Source organism: Lottia gigantea, assembly GCF_000327385.1.
Source record: "Lottia gigantea unplaced genomic scaffold LOTGIsca_72, whole genome shotgun sequence".
Classification (NCBI taxonomy): domain Eukaryota; kingdom Metazoa; phylum Mollusca; class Gastropoda; family Lottiidae; genus Lottia; species Lottia gigantea.
The window spans coordinates 1214928-1234149 of NW_008710427.1; the positions used below are offsets into that span (position 1 = coordinate 1214928).

The 19222-nt window shown below is 34.8% G+C and overlaps 1 protein-coding gene across 1 annotated transcript; it reads left to right on the plus strand.

Moving 5' to 3' along the window:
* Positions 1-3097: 3097 nt before the first annotated feature.
* On the plus strand, positions 3098-8296 carry LOTGIDRAFT_168148 (hypothetical protein; the record flags this gene model as incomplete). Its single annotated transcript, XM_009066013.1, has 6 exons — positions 3098-3182; positions 3852-4017; positions 4236-4462; positions 6285-6491; positions 6997-7104; positions 7527-8296. The coding sequence occupies 6 exons, from the start codon at positions 3098-3100 to the stop codon at positions 8294-8296; spliced, it is 1563 nt and encodes a 520-aa protein (XP_009064261.1).
* Between the last annotated feature and the right edge of the window lie 10926 nt (positions 8297-19222).

The following is a 19222-nucleotide window of genomic DNA, read 5'->3' on the forward strand; positions in this document are numbered from 1 at the left end:
GGTTGGTAGCTTTAAAAGAAAGGGTTTGAATGTCATTGGCATATTGTGACATACGTCATAAGAAAAAAATAGCTGTCATCTAGTTTGCATAGTTTGCTTTGTACTATGGAGCTTTCTGAGGTCAGAGTGCAGGAATCTTTACTTTCCGTGTGCATAAAACCGCTAAAAACATACGACTTCCATTATTTGTTAATAATTCATCTATAATTAGTTTAATCTGAAAATCAATGCAATCTAACGAATTTATTTCACGCAATTCACTTAAGATGAGTTCAATTATTTAGATTATTATAGAAGTAAAGCCACAAGTCATCTGAGTATGATCAAACTGTTCTGGAACCAATTTACTGAAAGGGCATCTTTCTCGTTGAAATCAGTTTGACAATAATTGTCAGTCATTGTGTAAACTAAAACAAATTATAGGTAAGTTCAGGTATTACGGATGTTGTAAGCTAATGACAGATGCAGTGTACCAGAAGGGTGGGCCCTAAAGGACCTTCTTTTGCCGTACATTGTCATTCTTTTAAATCTTACATGATCTACGATAACCATTGCATCATTTTGTCGATCTTTGGATGTGGATTAGTCATGATGCATGATGAGAGTTGAGGAAGACTTTGGTAGATCACTTATCTCAGTTTTCAAAGAATAGGCTATTCTTTTTTATTTACATACGTATGGCCTACGCGTATCTTTATATTAAAAAGAAAACAAGAATAATACAAACAGAGTGTATAATCAAAACAGAAGGTGGTCTTTTTCAAACAATTCAACAAATTATAGATATTTTTACCTTTGTTTAAAGTTTATGTTATTCATGACAAAACTAATTATCGTTAACGAATTTTATGAACCATATAAAAAAACAACAACTAGCTCATATTTTATTTAAATTTCTACAATTTATCGCTTTTTTTTTATTTTGATATTCTCTTGAGTATTTCTAGTAAAACATTCAGGGATCTCTTAGGGATACAATATCGGTCATATAAAACAGCTCATCTGGAAACACAAAACACAATAGAAGGAAACAATAGATTTTGGTGAGTCTCGTCGATTCCCCAAGGACAGTGTATACAAATGAATCAAATATGTATGAAGCGTTGACGAGTATTATGGATTCAGCAACGTATGTATGTATTGCTTTGAATATTTTAAGGTAGGCCATGCTTCTTGAAGCGAAACATTTGAGAAAACCTATTCCTGTTCTATTGAATTCAGTGACTCTCGTATGGTTTTGACCAATCCAAAACCATCAGTTGCCAAAAAAGCGAAGAAGAAAGACGTAATCGACAAGATGTAGATTTGAGAACAGTCGCGTCTAGACGATTAAACATTTGTTCAAAACATCGTCATTCATTTTTAAAACAGTGTTCGTGGACATATGTTTAATCGTCTGCACGTGTCGGCTGTAAATCACTCGGGCCTGCAAAGTCTCATGTTGACCTCTTTTTTCTATTCAGTCTCTCTCCCATTGGCGAACCTCTGCGCACCCCTCTTCAAATTTCGAAAAAGAATTGTGAAAATGATAACTAAAGCAACAGCACTACTTAACAGCCTGCTGTGAGCATAGATGTTTGATTATTTTATTCGACGGCGGTCCGTCCACAATTGCTTGTTCTTAAACACTCTAGAAGGTGCAATTCTTGACAGATGTTGATGAAACGTGGTGTGAGTGTTTGTTATCACCCAAGGAGAAGGTACAATTTTTGACGGATTTAGATGAAACTTGGTGTGAAAATTAGAGGAATCGAAAAATATTTAGTATATGTTATTGCCCTTGTTCTTGAAAATGCGTTCAATTTTTAGCTCGAAAATGCACTAGAAGGTTGAGTTATTGACATATTTTGACGAAACTTGGCGTGAACCTAAGGATGAAAAAATTGAAAAATATTTAGTATGATTTATTGCCCTTGTTCTTAAAAACTTAAAAATTTGAGCCTGTAATTACTCTAGAAGCCCAATTCCTGACAGATTTTGACGAAACTTCATAATATTTTATAGTATCCTCCTAAAAAGTTCACAAGAAGTGTAAGATTGAAGGTTGAATATTTCATACTGTACTGCCGAATATCTTTATTTTTTTCTAGTGGACGTATATTACCTTTTCTGGCAAGCTATCTTAAATAGTATCTCCTCTCCATAATTGGTTTTTACACGGCCATGGACGAGTTTGGACATAGTATGGTCATAAATGACGTGTATAGATAGAAAAATGTTTTTCGTTCCTGAGTAAAAAGATAAAAACAAACAGGTTAGTTTTAGGGATGTTTTTAATCTCGTCGTGAAAACTAGGAAGTGAGATATATAGTCAACAAAATGGAATCGTTTTACAAATGGAAATACAAATGATTTGCGCTCATATAATAGAGTAAAGGGTAGATAAACGAAACTTTTTCTTAATCTGGGCAAACCTACCTACATGAAGAATAATATATTTGTTTGTTTGCGAGTAACAGAACTAGTCTGTGTTGGCCTAGGTGAGGGATAAAAGGTTGATAATGACCCTTAATGGAAAAATTCCAAAGCAATTTTAACATAAAATAGATATCATGAACGATATAAATATTTAAAAAAGTGAATAGAATAAAATGAGATGATTTGTGATGTAATACAGATCAATATTTATCTAATAGAAATAAGTAATATTGTTAGGAAATTGTATGTCAATTATATAAATTTGGTAAGTGTAAATACAACTCGAAACATTGAGAACGTTATTGAAAGAGACAACTATATAGAAAAGGATTTATAAGATCTTTACACTGGGATTGTTGTACAAAGTGCATCAAAATTACAGATATTGAGTATAATATGGTTACACACCGTTATTGATTTAACATTGCTAAATGACTTTAAATAGTAATAACCTTAAGTTATATATTAAATCATGTCTAATGGGAATTAAAGGACCTAAGAGAAAAAGACACATCGATCTCCTGTGACGGAATGTTTTCAGAATAGACTCGAGTAAATATTAGTGTTAATGGCAAACGGAAATTACCAATATTAATGCATGTAAACCAATACGAGAACTAAGAAATATTTATACGTGATTACAGGTTAAGGATAGAGGTATTACTGTGAACCTGCAACAATGACAGACCGCTTTGTGTTAGTAATTATTTTAGGAACATTAGTGACCTTAATACAATCTTTATTACTGGAAATACCAGATACCGGTAAGTACATTTATCATAATCATCAACTTAAATAAGCTTACTCTACCGGCTTTTTGGTTCCTTGGAAAAAAATGTTTTTCTGATTTTTGATTTTCTGGAGTTTAGAAGGACGAATACGTGCATTAATACGCGCACGTTAAATTGAGGCATACAGTATAAAATGTTCTCAAGCCGATTTTGTACAAATTCGTATACATGTAAGCTTTCCTTTTAATTTAGGACATTTAGCCTGACAAATCTGGTCCTGTCAGTTCCTTGAACATGATATACTGGAAGGACATAAAAATGTCAGCATTTTATGCGAGTTGGGCTAAATTTTCTCCTTGACAAAAACCAACGTACCTTTTGGTAACTTTATAAAAACTGAAACATTAAGACAATCTGGCCATTATCGGATATTCTACAATGTCTCTATTCCCGGTACATAAATAGGCTACCGTCCAGCTGTAGGATTTTCATGTAAGTTAAGCAAACCACTGTATGTGAGCTTATAAAAAGTCTAATTTGTACCCATATCGCCATAATGCCCAACCGGAAATTTGCTTTCCTTGATGTATGCACGATATCATGTAGTTTGATAATGCAGAATTTAGATAAAAAAAATATACTGATTCAAAGTTTATTTACAGATTTATACGTTTATTTATTGACACGAAAGTGTATTTTCAGTGGCACAAACATCTGGTTCTAGAACCATCAGACTGTATACAGACAAACGATCATGGAAAGAAGCACAGCAAATTTGTAGAGATAACGGTGGCCTTCTTATTAGCTTGGAAACAGCAGCAAAGCGCGAAATATTTCAGAAATTAAAAACGGAAGATTTCAGCTCGGAGTAAGTAATGTTCTTATATACATAAATAGAATAACTAGAAACAGCCATTGCCTGGTCCCCGTCACTGTGCCTGTATAATGAAATTGTTATAGGTTTCCTAGTTTCAAAACAAGATTTGAACGTGGAATGCATTTCCAACTATTGCTGGGTTATATTTAACGACTATTACTGCATCACTTTATACCGACTATATCTTCACATTTTCTCCCAATTTTCAGTTATGATAGACCATGGGTTGGTTTGTATTGGACAAATGATCAAACATTACATTGGGACGGACTGACAGCATGTCCCGCCCCCGCAGCACAAGATGTAGATAATTATAATTTTAAAGCGGATGGAGAAAGAAATTTTAAAAATGGTGAAAGATGCTACAGAGAGAATAATGGTCTAGAGTTACGGGGCTGTGGGGGGAGTAATATGTTTGTCTGTGAATTCTTTGCAGGTAAATTATTTATAATGACTATAATAGTCTCATTTTCTTACATAAATAATTAAGGTGCAGAGCGTGGAATAAAAAATTCAAATCAGATTTGAAAATTTATTATCTTTATTTGTTCTGTCATCTTATCTTCAAATATACTCTTAAATTTAAATACTTTTAAATTGCCTCATCCCTGTCAAAATATATATTACCCAATCCTACATAGTATTAGTCTGTTTTAAACAAATTTGGCATAATGTTAATTTAATATGTTGAGAACATTTTTGGATATGTAGCCACGTAAAATTCCACCTAGGTGAGACGCCATTTTGTGTTTCAAAATGGAGACCATCAAAAATCTATAATTGTCAATATTTCTGGATCTATGTCAGCTATAAACTCGTTCTTGGTGTCTAATCGTACATTTTGGGGGGTTAAGGAATACGATGATTCAAGTTTCAAGTGGCTACAACCGCTACCATGTTGAATTTCAAAATGGCGACCATCAGAAATTTATAATTGTCAATATTTCTGAATCTGTGTCAGCTATAAACCCGTTGGTGTCTAATTGTACATTTTGGGGGCCAATGAATACAATGAATTATGTTTCAAGTAGCTGTAACTGCCACCATGTTGAATTTCAAAGTGGTGACCATCAAAAATCAATAGTGTCAATATTTCTCGGTCTAGGTCTAAACCCGTTTTTATATAATGATGAAGTTGTAAGTGGTCACTGTTGCCATGTTGAATTTCAAAATGTCGAGTAAAATATAGGTGCTTTACCTAATATTTTGTTATTCTTGACATCAAAGCGATAAAGGAGAGTGATGCCCCAATTACATGTTTTTCAAGTTACTTTTGATGGGGATGGAGAACCATTTTCAAGATTAGAGTACTGTCCTGTTGGTTCCACATTTATTGAGTGAAACAGCAGCCAAGACTGTAAAAATGTCCTCAAAATTTGCAAAAAAAACTTTGCAATGGAGCGTTCGGTCGAAAGATCAAAGCTACTCAGTGATATTATCAAGCATCGAAGAATACAATGATTCAAGAAGCTACAGTTGCTACCATGTTTGATTTCAGAATGACAACCATCGAAAATCAAATTTTTGGAACAGAATCCCATGATTTACTGTTGCCAGGTTTAATTTAAAGAAACTCAAATCTGGGTGCCTATAGGGGTTATAACCTATTACTTTGTATTTAAGCTTGAAAATAAATCTAATTTTGAAAATGGTTATCCATCCCCATCAAAACACTACCGTACGCAGAAGTAACTTAATTTACTGTTTAACATTGCAACAGTGACCACTTATTAGTTGAATCATAGGATATGATCTTCATTCAAAATATACAAGAACTAGATCAGAAATATAGATACCTATAGATTTTTGATGGTCACCACTTCGAAGTTTCAGTTTCAGTTTCAGCCACCAGTTTACTTAATTCATTGTATTCCTTGACCCCTAAAATGTACAATATTAGCCACCAAGAACGGGTTTATAGCTGACATAGATCCAGAAATATTGACAATTATAGATTTTTGATAGTCGCCATTTTGAAAAGGGAAATTTAATGTGGCTCCATATCTTCAAAAATGTTCACAGTATATTTAAGTAACTTTATGCCAAATTCGGTGCTTGTATTACAAAATGAACAATACTTTCATATGGGGTCTATGCCGCTGGACAATTATTTGTCCGTTATTGTTTTTATACATAGCGTAATTTTTATCCCAAATCCTTGAAACAATGTTAGTACTGATATAGCAACGAAAAAACAAAACCAATCGAAAGAACTTTTAACATATCGAAAGTCTTTTTTAAGCAAAATTTTTTTTCAGCTGATGGCTGCCCATATGTGAAACAAAATATACCACTAGCTTACGGTTCCCAGGTTTACACTGGTGTACCATCACTGGACGATTGTCAAGCCGAATGCAGCAATAATAATGGGTGTTTTTTAGCTGGAACAGTTTTAACAAGATGCATTTTGATGTATTCTGTGGATTCAGCAAATACTTCTGTCGTTGTTAAGAATTGCGCCTCAGGTAAACATTTATTCACTTTGTTGGATATTTTATTTTGGTTGCACCAACACTATCTAACAGAAAACATCTTTTGATGAAATAAATCAGAATAAGCTTAATAATCCTTTTGAAGGGGTTGATAATTTGATCAATCCTTGATACTCTAAATAACTCTACTGATCTACTCTTTTAATCTGTCGAGTTAATCGCTTGCTTGTTTTTATACGAAGCTGGAAGGCGTATCCCATGTCAGTGATACATTGTCCATTCGAATAGAATAATAAACCAGAGCCCGGGTTTGCACGTTCTATAGGCTTATATCTCAATAATCTGAAATTTGAAAGTACTAGAAATGGTGAAAGTTCGATTTGCCAGTCCATCATAACCCAATCAGAATCAGCAAAATCGGATGTAAAACATCATTTCATTTTTTTTATATATTATTTTAACTGATTTAAAACTGAAGGGCAATGTTTAGTATTCAAATAATGTACAGTCAATAGAACTTTTTATGTCTTTTCTTTAGGCTCTTCAATTGAAACGTCAATAATAGGTGGTATTACTGCTGATACTACTAATCCAGATGAATGTGTGATAAATCCCACTACAGCTGCAACTACAACACCAGTCCCGCGTATGTTAAGCTTAATCACTTACTACAACGTTGTTATCAATGTGATATTTTATTTATTTTCTTCTTGAAAATCAAGTTCATTCGAATACTAAGACATCATTTATCCAGTTAACTAACCAATCATAACAGAAAGTAAAGTCTGGTTTAAAGGCAAGAATAACAAATAATCCCTCCCCAACAACAATGGCTACAATGGCTTAAACAGGCCAACAAATGCATATATATCATCGTGCAATACCAAATTAAATCTTCAAATCTGGGATGGCCAGTACCAGATATGTTATAACTATACAACTAGAGAATAATTGATCTCTGAATAAAAAGTTTTTATAATTCTCGACCGTTCACCTTTGCTACTTCACACTTCGTGAGTATTCTGCAGAGAGAATATAAAAGAATGTGTATTTTATCAATATTTTTAGCTCCTGCATGCCCAGAAGAAACAGTTACAGAAACAAGCACTGAAACGAGTACTGAAACAACGACCGATACGTCAACAGAAACCTCCACGTTTACAGAACACTTTACTGAGACTTCTACAGAAACGTATACAGAAACATCGACAGAGTTTATGACTGAAACAACTACTGAATCTTACACCGAAACTCAAACAGAAACTGTAACAGAAACATCAACCATTACCAATGGTGCTACTACAGTATATGAAGTGAGCAGTATAATAATCTCTGACGTTTCCACTGCAGTAATAACGGTAACAGAATCGCCATCTTGTGAAGTAACATGTTCTTCTTCAGAAATTATTGAGTCAAGTCCAGAATATAGCACTTCCTCGACAGTTTATGTGCATTTTTCTAGCAGTCTATCAGCCAGCGACGATGAAAGTGATAGTTCCATAACAACTTCGTCCACATTTGGAGGATTTTTAGCTTCGGACGGAACATTGCGTACACAAGTTTGTCGCGACATAATATATGTCACCCATGATCCTGCACAAACTCAAGCTGCTGTCAACAGCATAGTGAATGAATTAACAGTGGAAAAGGGTAATTTGACTGCCGTAGTGATTAAAAAAATAAGTGCAGATGACGAGCGTCCGTCCTCAACAGTGATTGGTTATGCCGGAGTAGTATTTTTAGTAATACCCATTGTGTTAATGATAATAGTAGATGTACCAACATATTACATTGCGGCTCAAGCTGCTGTCAAATTTTGCAAAACCAACAATCATTAAATAAGCTTAAGTTTATGAAACAATTTTGTATCATAGAATCAAACAAAATTATATTGGACATAATTTTCGACCGAAATAAGCAGTTCATGTGCCCCACTCTCCAATAATGCCTATATATACGTTATCAGGAAACATGGCGACTTAAAAATAATATAATGCATAATAATATACTACCAACTAGTGTAACTCACCTACGTTTTTCATTGAGCGTTTCACAATAAATAAGCCTAAATGTTCTTTACATTTTAAATTTCCTCATTCCGTTGAATTTTTTGTCATTTATGACTCTATTTCTATGACCGTTAAGTTAAAATTGCTTCGAATAAGATAAACATGTCAAATACAATTTCAGGCTAACCTATTTTACTTGATTAGCAAAAATTTATTATAAGTGTTTCAGACTGCTAATCAATTGTCGCGAGTTATTTTATTCCCTGCCATAACCTATGAAAATAACAAGATTCTAATTTTAGTTGCCTATGTATTCCTATCATAATTATCTAAGCGACACAACATAACATACACTTGTTTGGGACCTGGTATTTGGCATTTTCAAAAGATTTAACCAATATTTTTAACATGATAAAGTGTCTGATATGGACATACCTACCACATTCTCCTAAGGCACCACAGGTAAAACTTGAGTTGTTAATCCCTAAAATAATTTTGCAAAAAGTCTTTTCGATATTCAAATTCCCAAACATGGGAGCCACATTATAGAATTTGCCTTTTGACTGCATCACATATTCTAAAAGACACCTAAACTTGTGGATTGTTTTCCTCAACAAGATTACAACGGGGATCATTGCCTTTTCAGCTTTGAGGCTACACATTGCTGTACTCTAACAATATCTGGAGGAGAGTAAAATGCCAAGATAATTGTAATAAGTCACATCTTCAAGGTTACGATTATTGAAATACAATAATTTTTAATTATTCCTCATTCCGGAAAATTATAACCTTTGTTTCCCTGTGTTAACAGACAAATTAAAGTTTTTATAAATTAATTCAAGTATATGAATTTTTCTTCGCCAATCTTCTACTGTGTCAGAGACAATTCCTAAATCATTTGCATGAAGGAGCATAAGAATATCTTTAACATCTTGTAAAAATGCTTTTGACATTACCCACTCTCATAATTGAAACTAACTGACTGATATACAGACAAAAAGCAGCGGGCTTAATATACAACCTTGTCGTACACCAGATAAACACTGAGAAAATTTGAACCTATCTTTACAAATGAGAAGACTGAATATACATAGGAAACGTTAAGCATGTTACCACAAACACCATTTTTGCAGAGAAATTATGCAATTTACTCCAGATAATACTGTCAAAGGCCCTGGAAAAATCAACAAATAAACAGTAAAATATTTTATTCATAAGAGAAATGGATTAGGGAACAGGCTTTCGCCTATATGACCCAATTTAGATTAAATATAATATGATATATTCAATATGATATATATAGAGATTAGGGTGATTGAAGAGTAACCACTTACTATTCAATATAAAGCACTGGCACAGGGTTAAAGTTATGTTTACAATAATTGTGATGCTAATATGCAGTGAACTAAATCAAAGAAGATCTTAACGGTTATCCTATAAATCTTCTTGGACCTAATAAAGAAATTCATAATACTTATATTCTACATTTACGGAAATAACATTATTGGGACAATTGCCTGTGGAAAATACAGAATCATAAAAACTTTTCTGGAATAATGAAGAAAAGCGATTAATGGCGAGGGGAAGTTGTGTATTGATAAGAGTCTAACTGGTTGGTTAATAAAGACATTGTTCAAACAGTTTGCCTTGTCCATTGGAGTAAAGGATGGGACGCCATTATGAAGTAAGGGTGGTATATCGTTTTTGGATTGTCCTTGCTTTTTCACATAAGAGTTGAGAAGATTCCAGCAATCTTTAGAACCAAAGTTTTCTTTTTCATTTCTTGTGTTATCAATTTTCTTAAAATATTCTTTTTCGAATCAGTTTGGTATAAGCTTACTTGTTTCTTATTGTCCTAAAATATTTCCAATCAGTTTCAGAATTCGCTCTGACTGCTTTTCGATAAATCTTCCCCTTTTCTTAGACAGATATTTTTGTGTTAAACTATATAACGTGAATATATGATCAACAGTTGAATACCCCCTCCTATATCCTGCTTGGGCATCAATATACTTGTCTTCTTGTCCACACTAATTTTGTATAGAGCACAGCTGAATAAAGCTTACCCACATAGTCAAGGAGGGAAATACACCGATGCACTGGAAAGCAACCGTCCTGGAATATTTTATTGTTTATATTGTTAACAAAGGTAATAACCTCGTCAAAGATTCTTTACAAAAATCTATGCCGATACCATTAGGGCCCGGTGCTGTTTCAGATTTCATTTGAACGGCACATTCCTCACTTCTCCTTCTGTTATAGATATATTCAGTGAGTTCATATTTAAAATGTTTTCGTTAGTTTTAAGTAATCAATAATGTTATCGGGGCCTACTGATGGTTCGTCTGCCAATGACTGATTGTTAGGATTTAAAATAGACGGAAAATGATTGATCAAACACAAGGTTTTATTGACTGACATAAATTGGACTTGGGTCTAAAATGTTTTACAGTGCTCCAGAAATTTGCTTTGTCTGTGACAGAACGGTCATAGGCCTATGAATTCCCTTTTCTTACTATCATGACAGTCTTTTACAGCTTATAGATCAAGATGAGTAGTACAATTACAACATGTTGTTTAGAAATTTCAATTTTTCTGTTTAAAGTGCATTTAATTCTTTATCAAACCATGGAGGCTGTTTTAATGTAGGCTAATAAGCTTACTTGAATGTCTGCTATGTCCCAATGTCATTTGAGTGGCAAATGTCTTAACAAAATCAGTAGGCTAAGAATGTTGACTGCACAGTCAATATTTTGGTTTACGGTACTTCTTTAAAAAAATTGATAGTGTATTTATCATATCATTTTGATACATTTCAACAAATTGATCTCTAAAGCCTAAAAGCCTACTTATCTTGCCATCCTAACCTTGATTAAGATAATAAAACTTCACCTTCACTGGCTTCCCACACAGAAGACTTTCACATTTCTTGTATTATTGGAGTTTGAAAAAGAAGCGATTTGATTGGATTGTAGGCTATGCTAGCGAATGCTACCAACCAAAAGCTTCCACAGAAAGTCTATGAACACTAAAGACATTATGTAGCCTAAACATCCTTTCCTTCTGTCGCCAGTGTCGTGGGCTCTGATTGGCTGTAAGCCTATTCTCTGGCATGCAATCTAATCAAATCGCTGTACAACTCTTGAATGTTTCAAGACTTTGTGCAATAAAAAATTAATGCAATTCCCTTCCCAATATAATAGTTGTACTTACTTACCCTAATTAGGCCTACTACCATGGATCTTTAGGTAGACTCTAGAACCAAACAGCTGCACAAAATTTATTTTTATCTCAAATGACGTCATCTGTAGTAACGATGACGTTGGAAGTTTCAGTGGACTCATAGGGATTTTTAAAGGAATAAATTAGAATGAACATAAAATTTAAGAATTTTAAACTTGGCCAATAAGAGCATATTATATTCATCAGTAGATATACCCATCTCATAAATAATATAACAGGATCTTTTGGGTCCCCACGTCATGACGTTACGGCGTTATAAACTCTCTAAATGAAACCAAAGCCCTACATTATATATAGGCTAAGGCTTTGACTGCAACTAGAAAGTGAAGGCCTACTAGGTCGCCGACAAACATGACGAAACCGCTTATAATAGATCCAAAATATTTTCAAATTATAAAGTGGTCCCTCTCGTAGCCTAAATCGAAAATTCTACAAAGTGCGCTTCCATGGTGCATCCGACGCTACATTTACTGATATATAGCGTTTCGTTTGAGAACTAATTGCTTGGTCTTGGGGTTCTGCAAAATAGAGCAACACTTTAAAGTCAAGGCAGGGGCGCAGAGGGAGTGCAATATATTGTGTTTGCTTATTTTTTTCTCGCATTTTCGGCGACCTTGTTCATTTGTAGTCGACAAATAATATCAAATAGCCACAGTCCAGTGTGAGGAGGGGTATCAGTATCATAGGTAAGGTCGAAACGCATTTGCGACAGACAAATCGGTCAACGCGAAATATCACACAGCCACAAAACACGAACCAGCAGAACGTATGGTGCACGAAATAAGCTCGGATATGAGCTCGAAAACAAGTGTAGCCCATTCGGAGGAATTCTATTACTCTTACGAAATAAGAGACAGCTTGGAGAGTAGGCCTACTATTGTTTGCCATCGAATTAAATGGCGGAAAATTCCAAAATTTCATGAAGTGATTGGATACGTGAATAGCCTACTGCGTCCAAGCGAAATTCCACCGCAGCCCTGAAAATATCCCATGTTTTCGATTCTATGGAACTCTTATCATTATAATCTTTCAAATTAATCATTATATTGAAAACTTATATAAGGCTTTGAGCTGACAGCCTTTGATGGAGCTTGGGACCCAAAATGGAGTCTGTAGACATTTAACCATAGAACTGTATAATATGATTTAACGTCATATTTTCATGACGTCATAAGAAATCTCTTGCTTCAGAGTTGTCGCAACCACCATGTAACCCTATATAATTATCTTACTATGGTCGAAACTTATATACATGCTCTTTAAACCTTGGATTTCGGGGAAGGGAGGGTTTGATTCTCCCAAATGTACAGGCCTAGGATGAAGTAGACACTTTGTTTAGAAATTGGGTGAGATCGGCTATTGAACGGTCGTCGATGTTGAAATGATTAGAAACAGGCTTGTCTTTCTTTAATTTGATATCCGACCTATGAGCATTAAAACGAGTTCGTAAATTATTCTTAGTTTCTCCTACATATTGCTTGGGGCATTTCTTGCATGAAATTAAATATATTACATTCAAATGTTCGCATGTTAGATGTTCCTGGATCGGATACCTTTTATTCGTAGAGTTGCTTACAAAATAATGACTTTCTGATATAAAGGGGCATCTACTGGATAAACATGGAGCCCTCCTTAAACCTGAAGGTACTTCGGCATAAAGCCTGTTTTTAGCTGCTATCTGTGCTAAGGTGGAATTCTTATGTTTCGTAAAAATCGTTTAGAATACCCACTCTCTTTCAGTTTTGAGAAAACAATTGTACAGGGTTGGTTGAAATCAAATTCGGTGATATCGTAAAACTTGTGACTTAATTATACCAGAGAAGGTATGTTTTGGGTGAAAGGAGCTCTTGTGCAAGAATTGATGAGTATCAGTTTCTTTGAAACGAACACCTCACGTTCCCACTCTGCCATGAAAATGTTTGCGTACGAAGGGGCGAATCGTTTGCCCATAGCTGTCCCTGAAGTTTGTAAATATGTTTTACCATTAAATGTGAAACTTCAAGCTTAAACAACGTTAGAATACAAATGTGGCGTTACCCTTTGATCTCGGCGTACCATTATTGTCACAGTCCAGAAATTAAATAAGTAAAATATACATTTTAATCCATATCCATATCATTTATAGTAAAATGAACGACAAAGCAATACGGAAGTAATAGTATGTAACTCGAACAGAAATATATTTTTATTTATTTTCCTGACCGGACATTTTAAAAGATCGTCTGTATTGTTAGGCATGTGATTGGATATCATGTGACTTATATCATAGCACGTGTCTGAGTAGATGTTATTGTTTGTGAACCTTTTTTGTTAAGTTGGTTAATGTTCGAAAGCTTGTCTAATAATGACGTACTACTCGGACCTTCGGTGCTCGTCCCACGATCATTTTTAGACTTATTGACAAATTAACTTCTCCACCAATTAGATTCCAAATTATTGCGGGAAAACGTTTGAATAACCAGACGAACAATTTTTGTTACAAAGTCTCAAAGTTCTCGGTTGAGTTTTTTGTCATATAGTGTCAATTTTCAAACAACAATAATATATTTTTCAGAAGACGAATCAAAAGAATATCTTCTATAATCTTTACAACAGAATATTCATACATGTATTTGAAATGGCATGCGAATCAATGTAGGCAAAGCTATGTCCCCTTCAATTTCTCCATTACCGGAAAAATCTCACCTGGAAACTTTGAAAATTGCGTAACATCGACAGAAGTGTTAGAATGCTCTGATTTTTTTGTGTGAATATTAAGTATACGTGTTTAGAACTTTCTGTCGAGTTTCACATCGAAAAGCTGGTTGGTGCGAAACTGCAACATTTTCGGATAACTCAATAGAGGCCGCCATTTGCAATCACCATCCTTTTACACCAAATGTTACGAGATTCCTTAGTGTAGTGGCGTATGGTTTGCGAAGGTTGGTTATTAATTTCTAATGACGAGAATATGGGATTGTTAAAGCAACGGAAAAAAGGTGTGAATAATCTGCCGTTGCTTAAGGAACATGCATTATATAGAGCTTTGATAGAAGTTGACTGGTTTTTTCAAAACAATTTAATTAGTAAGCTATATTATTACCATCATCATTGAACATTGTCATCGATATCCAAATCTTATGTGATTGGTAGGGGGGGGGGGGGGGGGGATATAAGATAACCCAGAATTTGGAAGGGGGAAACCAATCCCTGAATAAAAATACACGATGTCTGCGTTTAAAATGTGGATCTTCTGCTTTCAGTTAGGGTCTACATTTCAAAATCTAACTGACTGGTCGCTGGCTGAATTGAATAAGTTATTCACGAGTTGTACCCCTTTGCCGGAAATACCTATTGACTTATAGTGCATTCAGACGACTAAAATTACGGAAGCTTAACTATCGACCGTTCTTCGAGTCTGGTTTATTGTTTTTTGGTGAGCGTTCAGACGAATATAGAAATTAAGCCAGCTTCGACATTAGGCTACCTTGGAAGTTATCGGGAAGTTCAGAGGTCATAATACCATTACGCATGCGCATTATTGTAGCCGAGCTAATATTTGAGAATACCTTTGTAACAATCTGATCACATGGTAGCTGCGTTAGAGTATATTTCTATACCATGTAGTGTACATCAGATCAGATTGTATAAACCTATTGCTTGTCACAAATATACTTTTAATTGAGCACTCTTCACTTCCTATATAATCTTATCCTTCAATTTGACTGGTTTTCTCTGATCTGGTAACCTTATGGTTCACATCAGGGTGAGCACTTTTAGGCTGAACAGCCCAATATTAAGACGTCTTAATCCTAAATCCCTTAATTCCTACTCCTCCCCCATTTTACAGAGAAGTGAGTTAATTTCTGAGTGAAAAAACTTTGTTGAAAATCGGAAAATCGACGCCATTTTTGTTGTTATTGTGAAATCATGGCGGGCAATGGACAAAATCAAAATGCTGTTGTTCCACAAGCTGAAGTATCACAGATAAACGTTCCCAATCCTATTCACAACAAAATCCAGTTTGGCCTTCTACCCGACAAAGTTGACATTTCGGTAGACAAAGGTGAACATTTCAAAACTTGGATAGAAAGTTGGGATATTTTTGCCGATGTCAACAACATAAATGTTCTGCTAATTAACACCCAGGTTTCTTTATTGAAAGCGGCCTTAGCAGACGAATCATTAAAAATTCTTAGGAATTCTCAAAGAAGACAGCCAAACGAGATACTGCGTGCTTTAAAAATTTATGCCCAAGGAAACCTCATTGAAGTTGTAAAAGCATTTCATTTTAACACTCGCGCACAGGCAGTGAATGAAACTTTTGATGATTTTCTTACGGAAGTCAAGGAACTTTTAAAAACTTGCAATTTTCCTGAGGATTTTCACCATCGTCTCATACGTGATAGAATCATCGTAGGTATAAACAGCAGTGATGTTCGTAAACTTCTTCTAGCCAAATCTTCTGGATTAACTCTAACAAAAGCAATCGACATTTACCGTTCACAGGAGACGTCAGCTCAGCAAGTTTCCGAGATCGTAGGATGCAATGGTATTAAATCGTGTCTCGCGCTATCAAAATGCCAAGACAAAAGCGAACCAACAACCTTCCAAGATTAAATGCTTGTAATGATAATACATTTTCTTTTCAAAAAGGTGATATATTGAGAAAGAACTTTAGGTGGAAAGAATTTGCGCGAAATTTGGAAGGCTCATCAGAATCTTTTTGAAAGTTCCAAGAAGGTTTGGACTGTACGGAATATATCAGTAGATAAATCAGGACAATCAGTGCCAAAAAGTAAAATAGAGGTTTTAATGAAAGACGACGGAAGGAGAGAAATGCATCGAAATGTAGTGGGCGATAGATCAAATAATGTTCTAAATTTTCAAATCGATGACTACAAATGCAAGCAGCATGTTCTGAAACATGACAAGAAAACTTATCTCCGTTAAATCACCACAGGCGAGACGGAGTCGACAGTGGATTATCTGGTATTTCCTGGGGCCAAAATAATAATAGTTCGGAATGGTTATATCGGTAGATTTAAGAACATTTTTAAAAGATTTTAATGTTGTTGAGTTTTTGTACATATCAGGTAAATTTTTCCATTCTCTGATTGCTGAAGGGATAAAAGAGTTATAAAATATGTTCTAGAATAATATTGTTCAAGAAGGTTATTGTTTCTAAGGTTATATGAGGATTGTTCTGTTTTGATTAGGTTGCAGAGATAGGGTGGAGTTAAATTGTTGATCATTTTATACATCATAATGAGTTTGTGCCATCTCCGCCTCTCCTGTAGTGTAATGAAACCTGTTTCTTGATATAGTAATCGATGGCTTGTTCCCCTCACATATAGTGCGGAGTGCATCAAGTTGTAATCTTTCTAGCTTGTCTGTTAATTCTGCAGTGCTTCCTTCCCGGATAATGTCACAATAAGCAAAATAAGGAAGAATAAAGGAGGAGTATATTGTTTGAAGAGATTTTCTATTTAATCGATATTTCAAAGATCTAAGACAGTTAATGAGCCTACCAGTTTTCGATTAAGTCGTAGCAATATGTACATTCCACTGACAGTTTGATTGAAAAGTTAACCCCAAGTGCTTATGTACAGAGACGTCTTGAATATGAATTTTGTCAAGGTTTAGTGTCGGTAAGATCGGATTTCGTTTAGTATAGAGTGCGAGTGATTCGGTTTTGAGAGGGGTTAAAGGAAACAAGCCATGTTCTAGCCCAACTGTTGATTTTTTCCAAGTCACGGTTAAGTATTTCTGCGCAAGCAATTGGGTCGTCGATTTTTTAGGTATAAGCTGGTATCAAGTTGATGTTTTTTATAATGTCATTTATATGTATTAGGAAGAGTAAAGGTCCTAGGACAGAGCCCCGTGGAACACCAGCGGGAACAGTTTTAGGCTCAGAGGAAACTCCAGTGACAACAACCGTTTGAACTCGGGTAATCTTGAAACCACTGGAGCAAATTTCCTCTGATGCCTGCAGCCTGGAGCTTATGACAGAGTGCAGCATGCCACAGAACACTGTCCTGGTATACTGCTCTTGATCTATGGCTTGACAAAAGAAGTGATTATGGTCGATTAGTTGATAAATGGTGGACTCGCCGTGTAAAATACCGCTTTGCAGATTAGTAATATTGGATTTTTTTTAGAGGAAGTTAAAGACATGCTTATAAATACATTATAAATACATTTTTCAAATAGTTTGGAAATAATACTGAGAAGAGAGACAGGTCTGTAGTTGCTGCAATTTGAAGGATCGCCCTTTTTTAAAATAGCTGTAACATTTGCTGTTTTCCATAAAATCGGTACTTTAAGTGAAAGAGAGAGGTTGAAAAGAGTGCAGAGAAAATTTCGTTTTTGGTTGATTTTAATAATTTACCATTCACATGATCAGGTCCAGAAGCTAGTATGTCTTTAACTTCCTCGGGAGTAAGGTGCACTTGGCAAAGTGAATTGTGATTTTGTTCTAAGATCGGAAGAGGTGCATTTGAAGTGTTCAGCTGTGATTGTGATATAAAAAAGTTATTCAGACAGTCCGCCTTGTCAGTCGGAGTAACAGCCGGTTTGCCATTGTTGATTAGTGGGGGAATCCCAGCTTTTGGATTACATCTGTTATTCACATATGAACTAACCAGTTGCCACCAATCCTTGTTTCCAAAATTTCCCTTTAAGTTAATTTTGTTGTTGAGTTTATCATAACTTACCAATGTAAGTGTTCCGAATTTTTCTAAAATTATGCCAATCTGATTCAGAATTCGATCTAACAGCTTTCCGATGGATTTTATTTTTTCTTCTGCTCATGTTTCTGATCGTGTTATTCATCCAAGCTTCATCACGGGGTCTTATTGTTACTGTTTTATTGGGTACATTTTTCTTTGCAATGTTTATTAGTTCAGATGTGAATAAAGTTACCGAGTTGTCAATACTTTTATTGTCAACAATGGCATCCCAGTTGGTACTCCCTATGTCTCGTCGTAAGTTGTCATAGTTTGTCTTGTCATAGTCCCAGATGGTGCGTTTAAAAAAAGGATACTTTTGAAGATTTGAAAGATAGACGACAATACACAGGGCAATGATCGCTACATGACGGAGCCAAACAGCCAGATTCAAGACTTGTACAATTTGTTAAGATAAGATCAAGGAGTGTTCTAGGGCCATTGGTATCAATTCGAGTAGGATCAGATATAAGCCGTTTAAAATCATAAAGGTTTATAAAGTCATGGATAAAAGAGGATTTTTTGAAAACAAGTCAATATTAAAATCGCCAAATATGAAAATATGATTAATGTTGGAAGTCGATACAAGTGAGATAAAATAGAATCATTTATTGAATTATCGGAGTGCGGATGTCAATAAGAAATTTGGTATTGTTTAGTAATGTTTCAATCCATATGCCCTCTGTATTGGCCGTTTCTGGACTATATTTCTATATTATCAAATATATTAAAAGTAGATAATATGTACTATTTTCTAAATTATCAAATATATTAAAAGTAATATGGACTATATTTCAATATTATC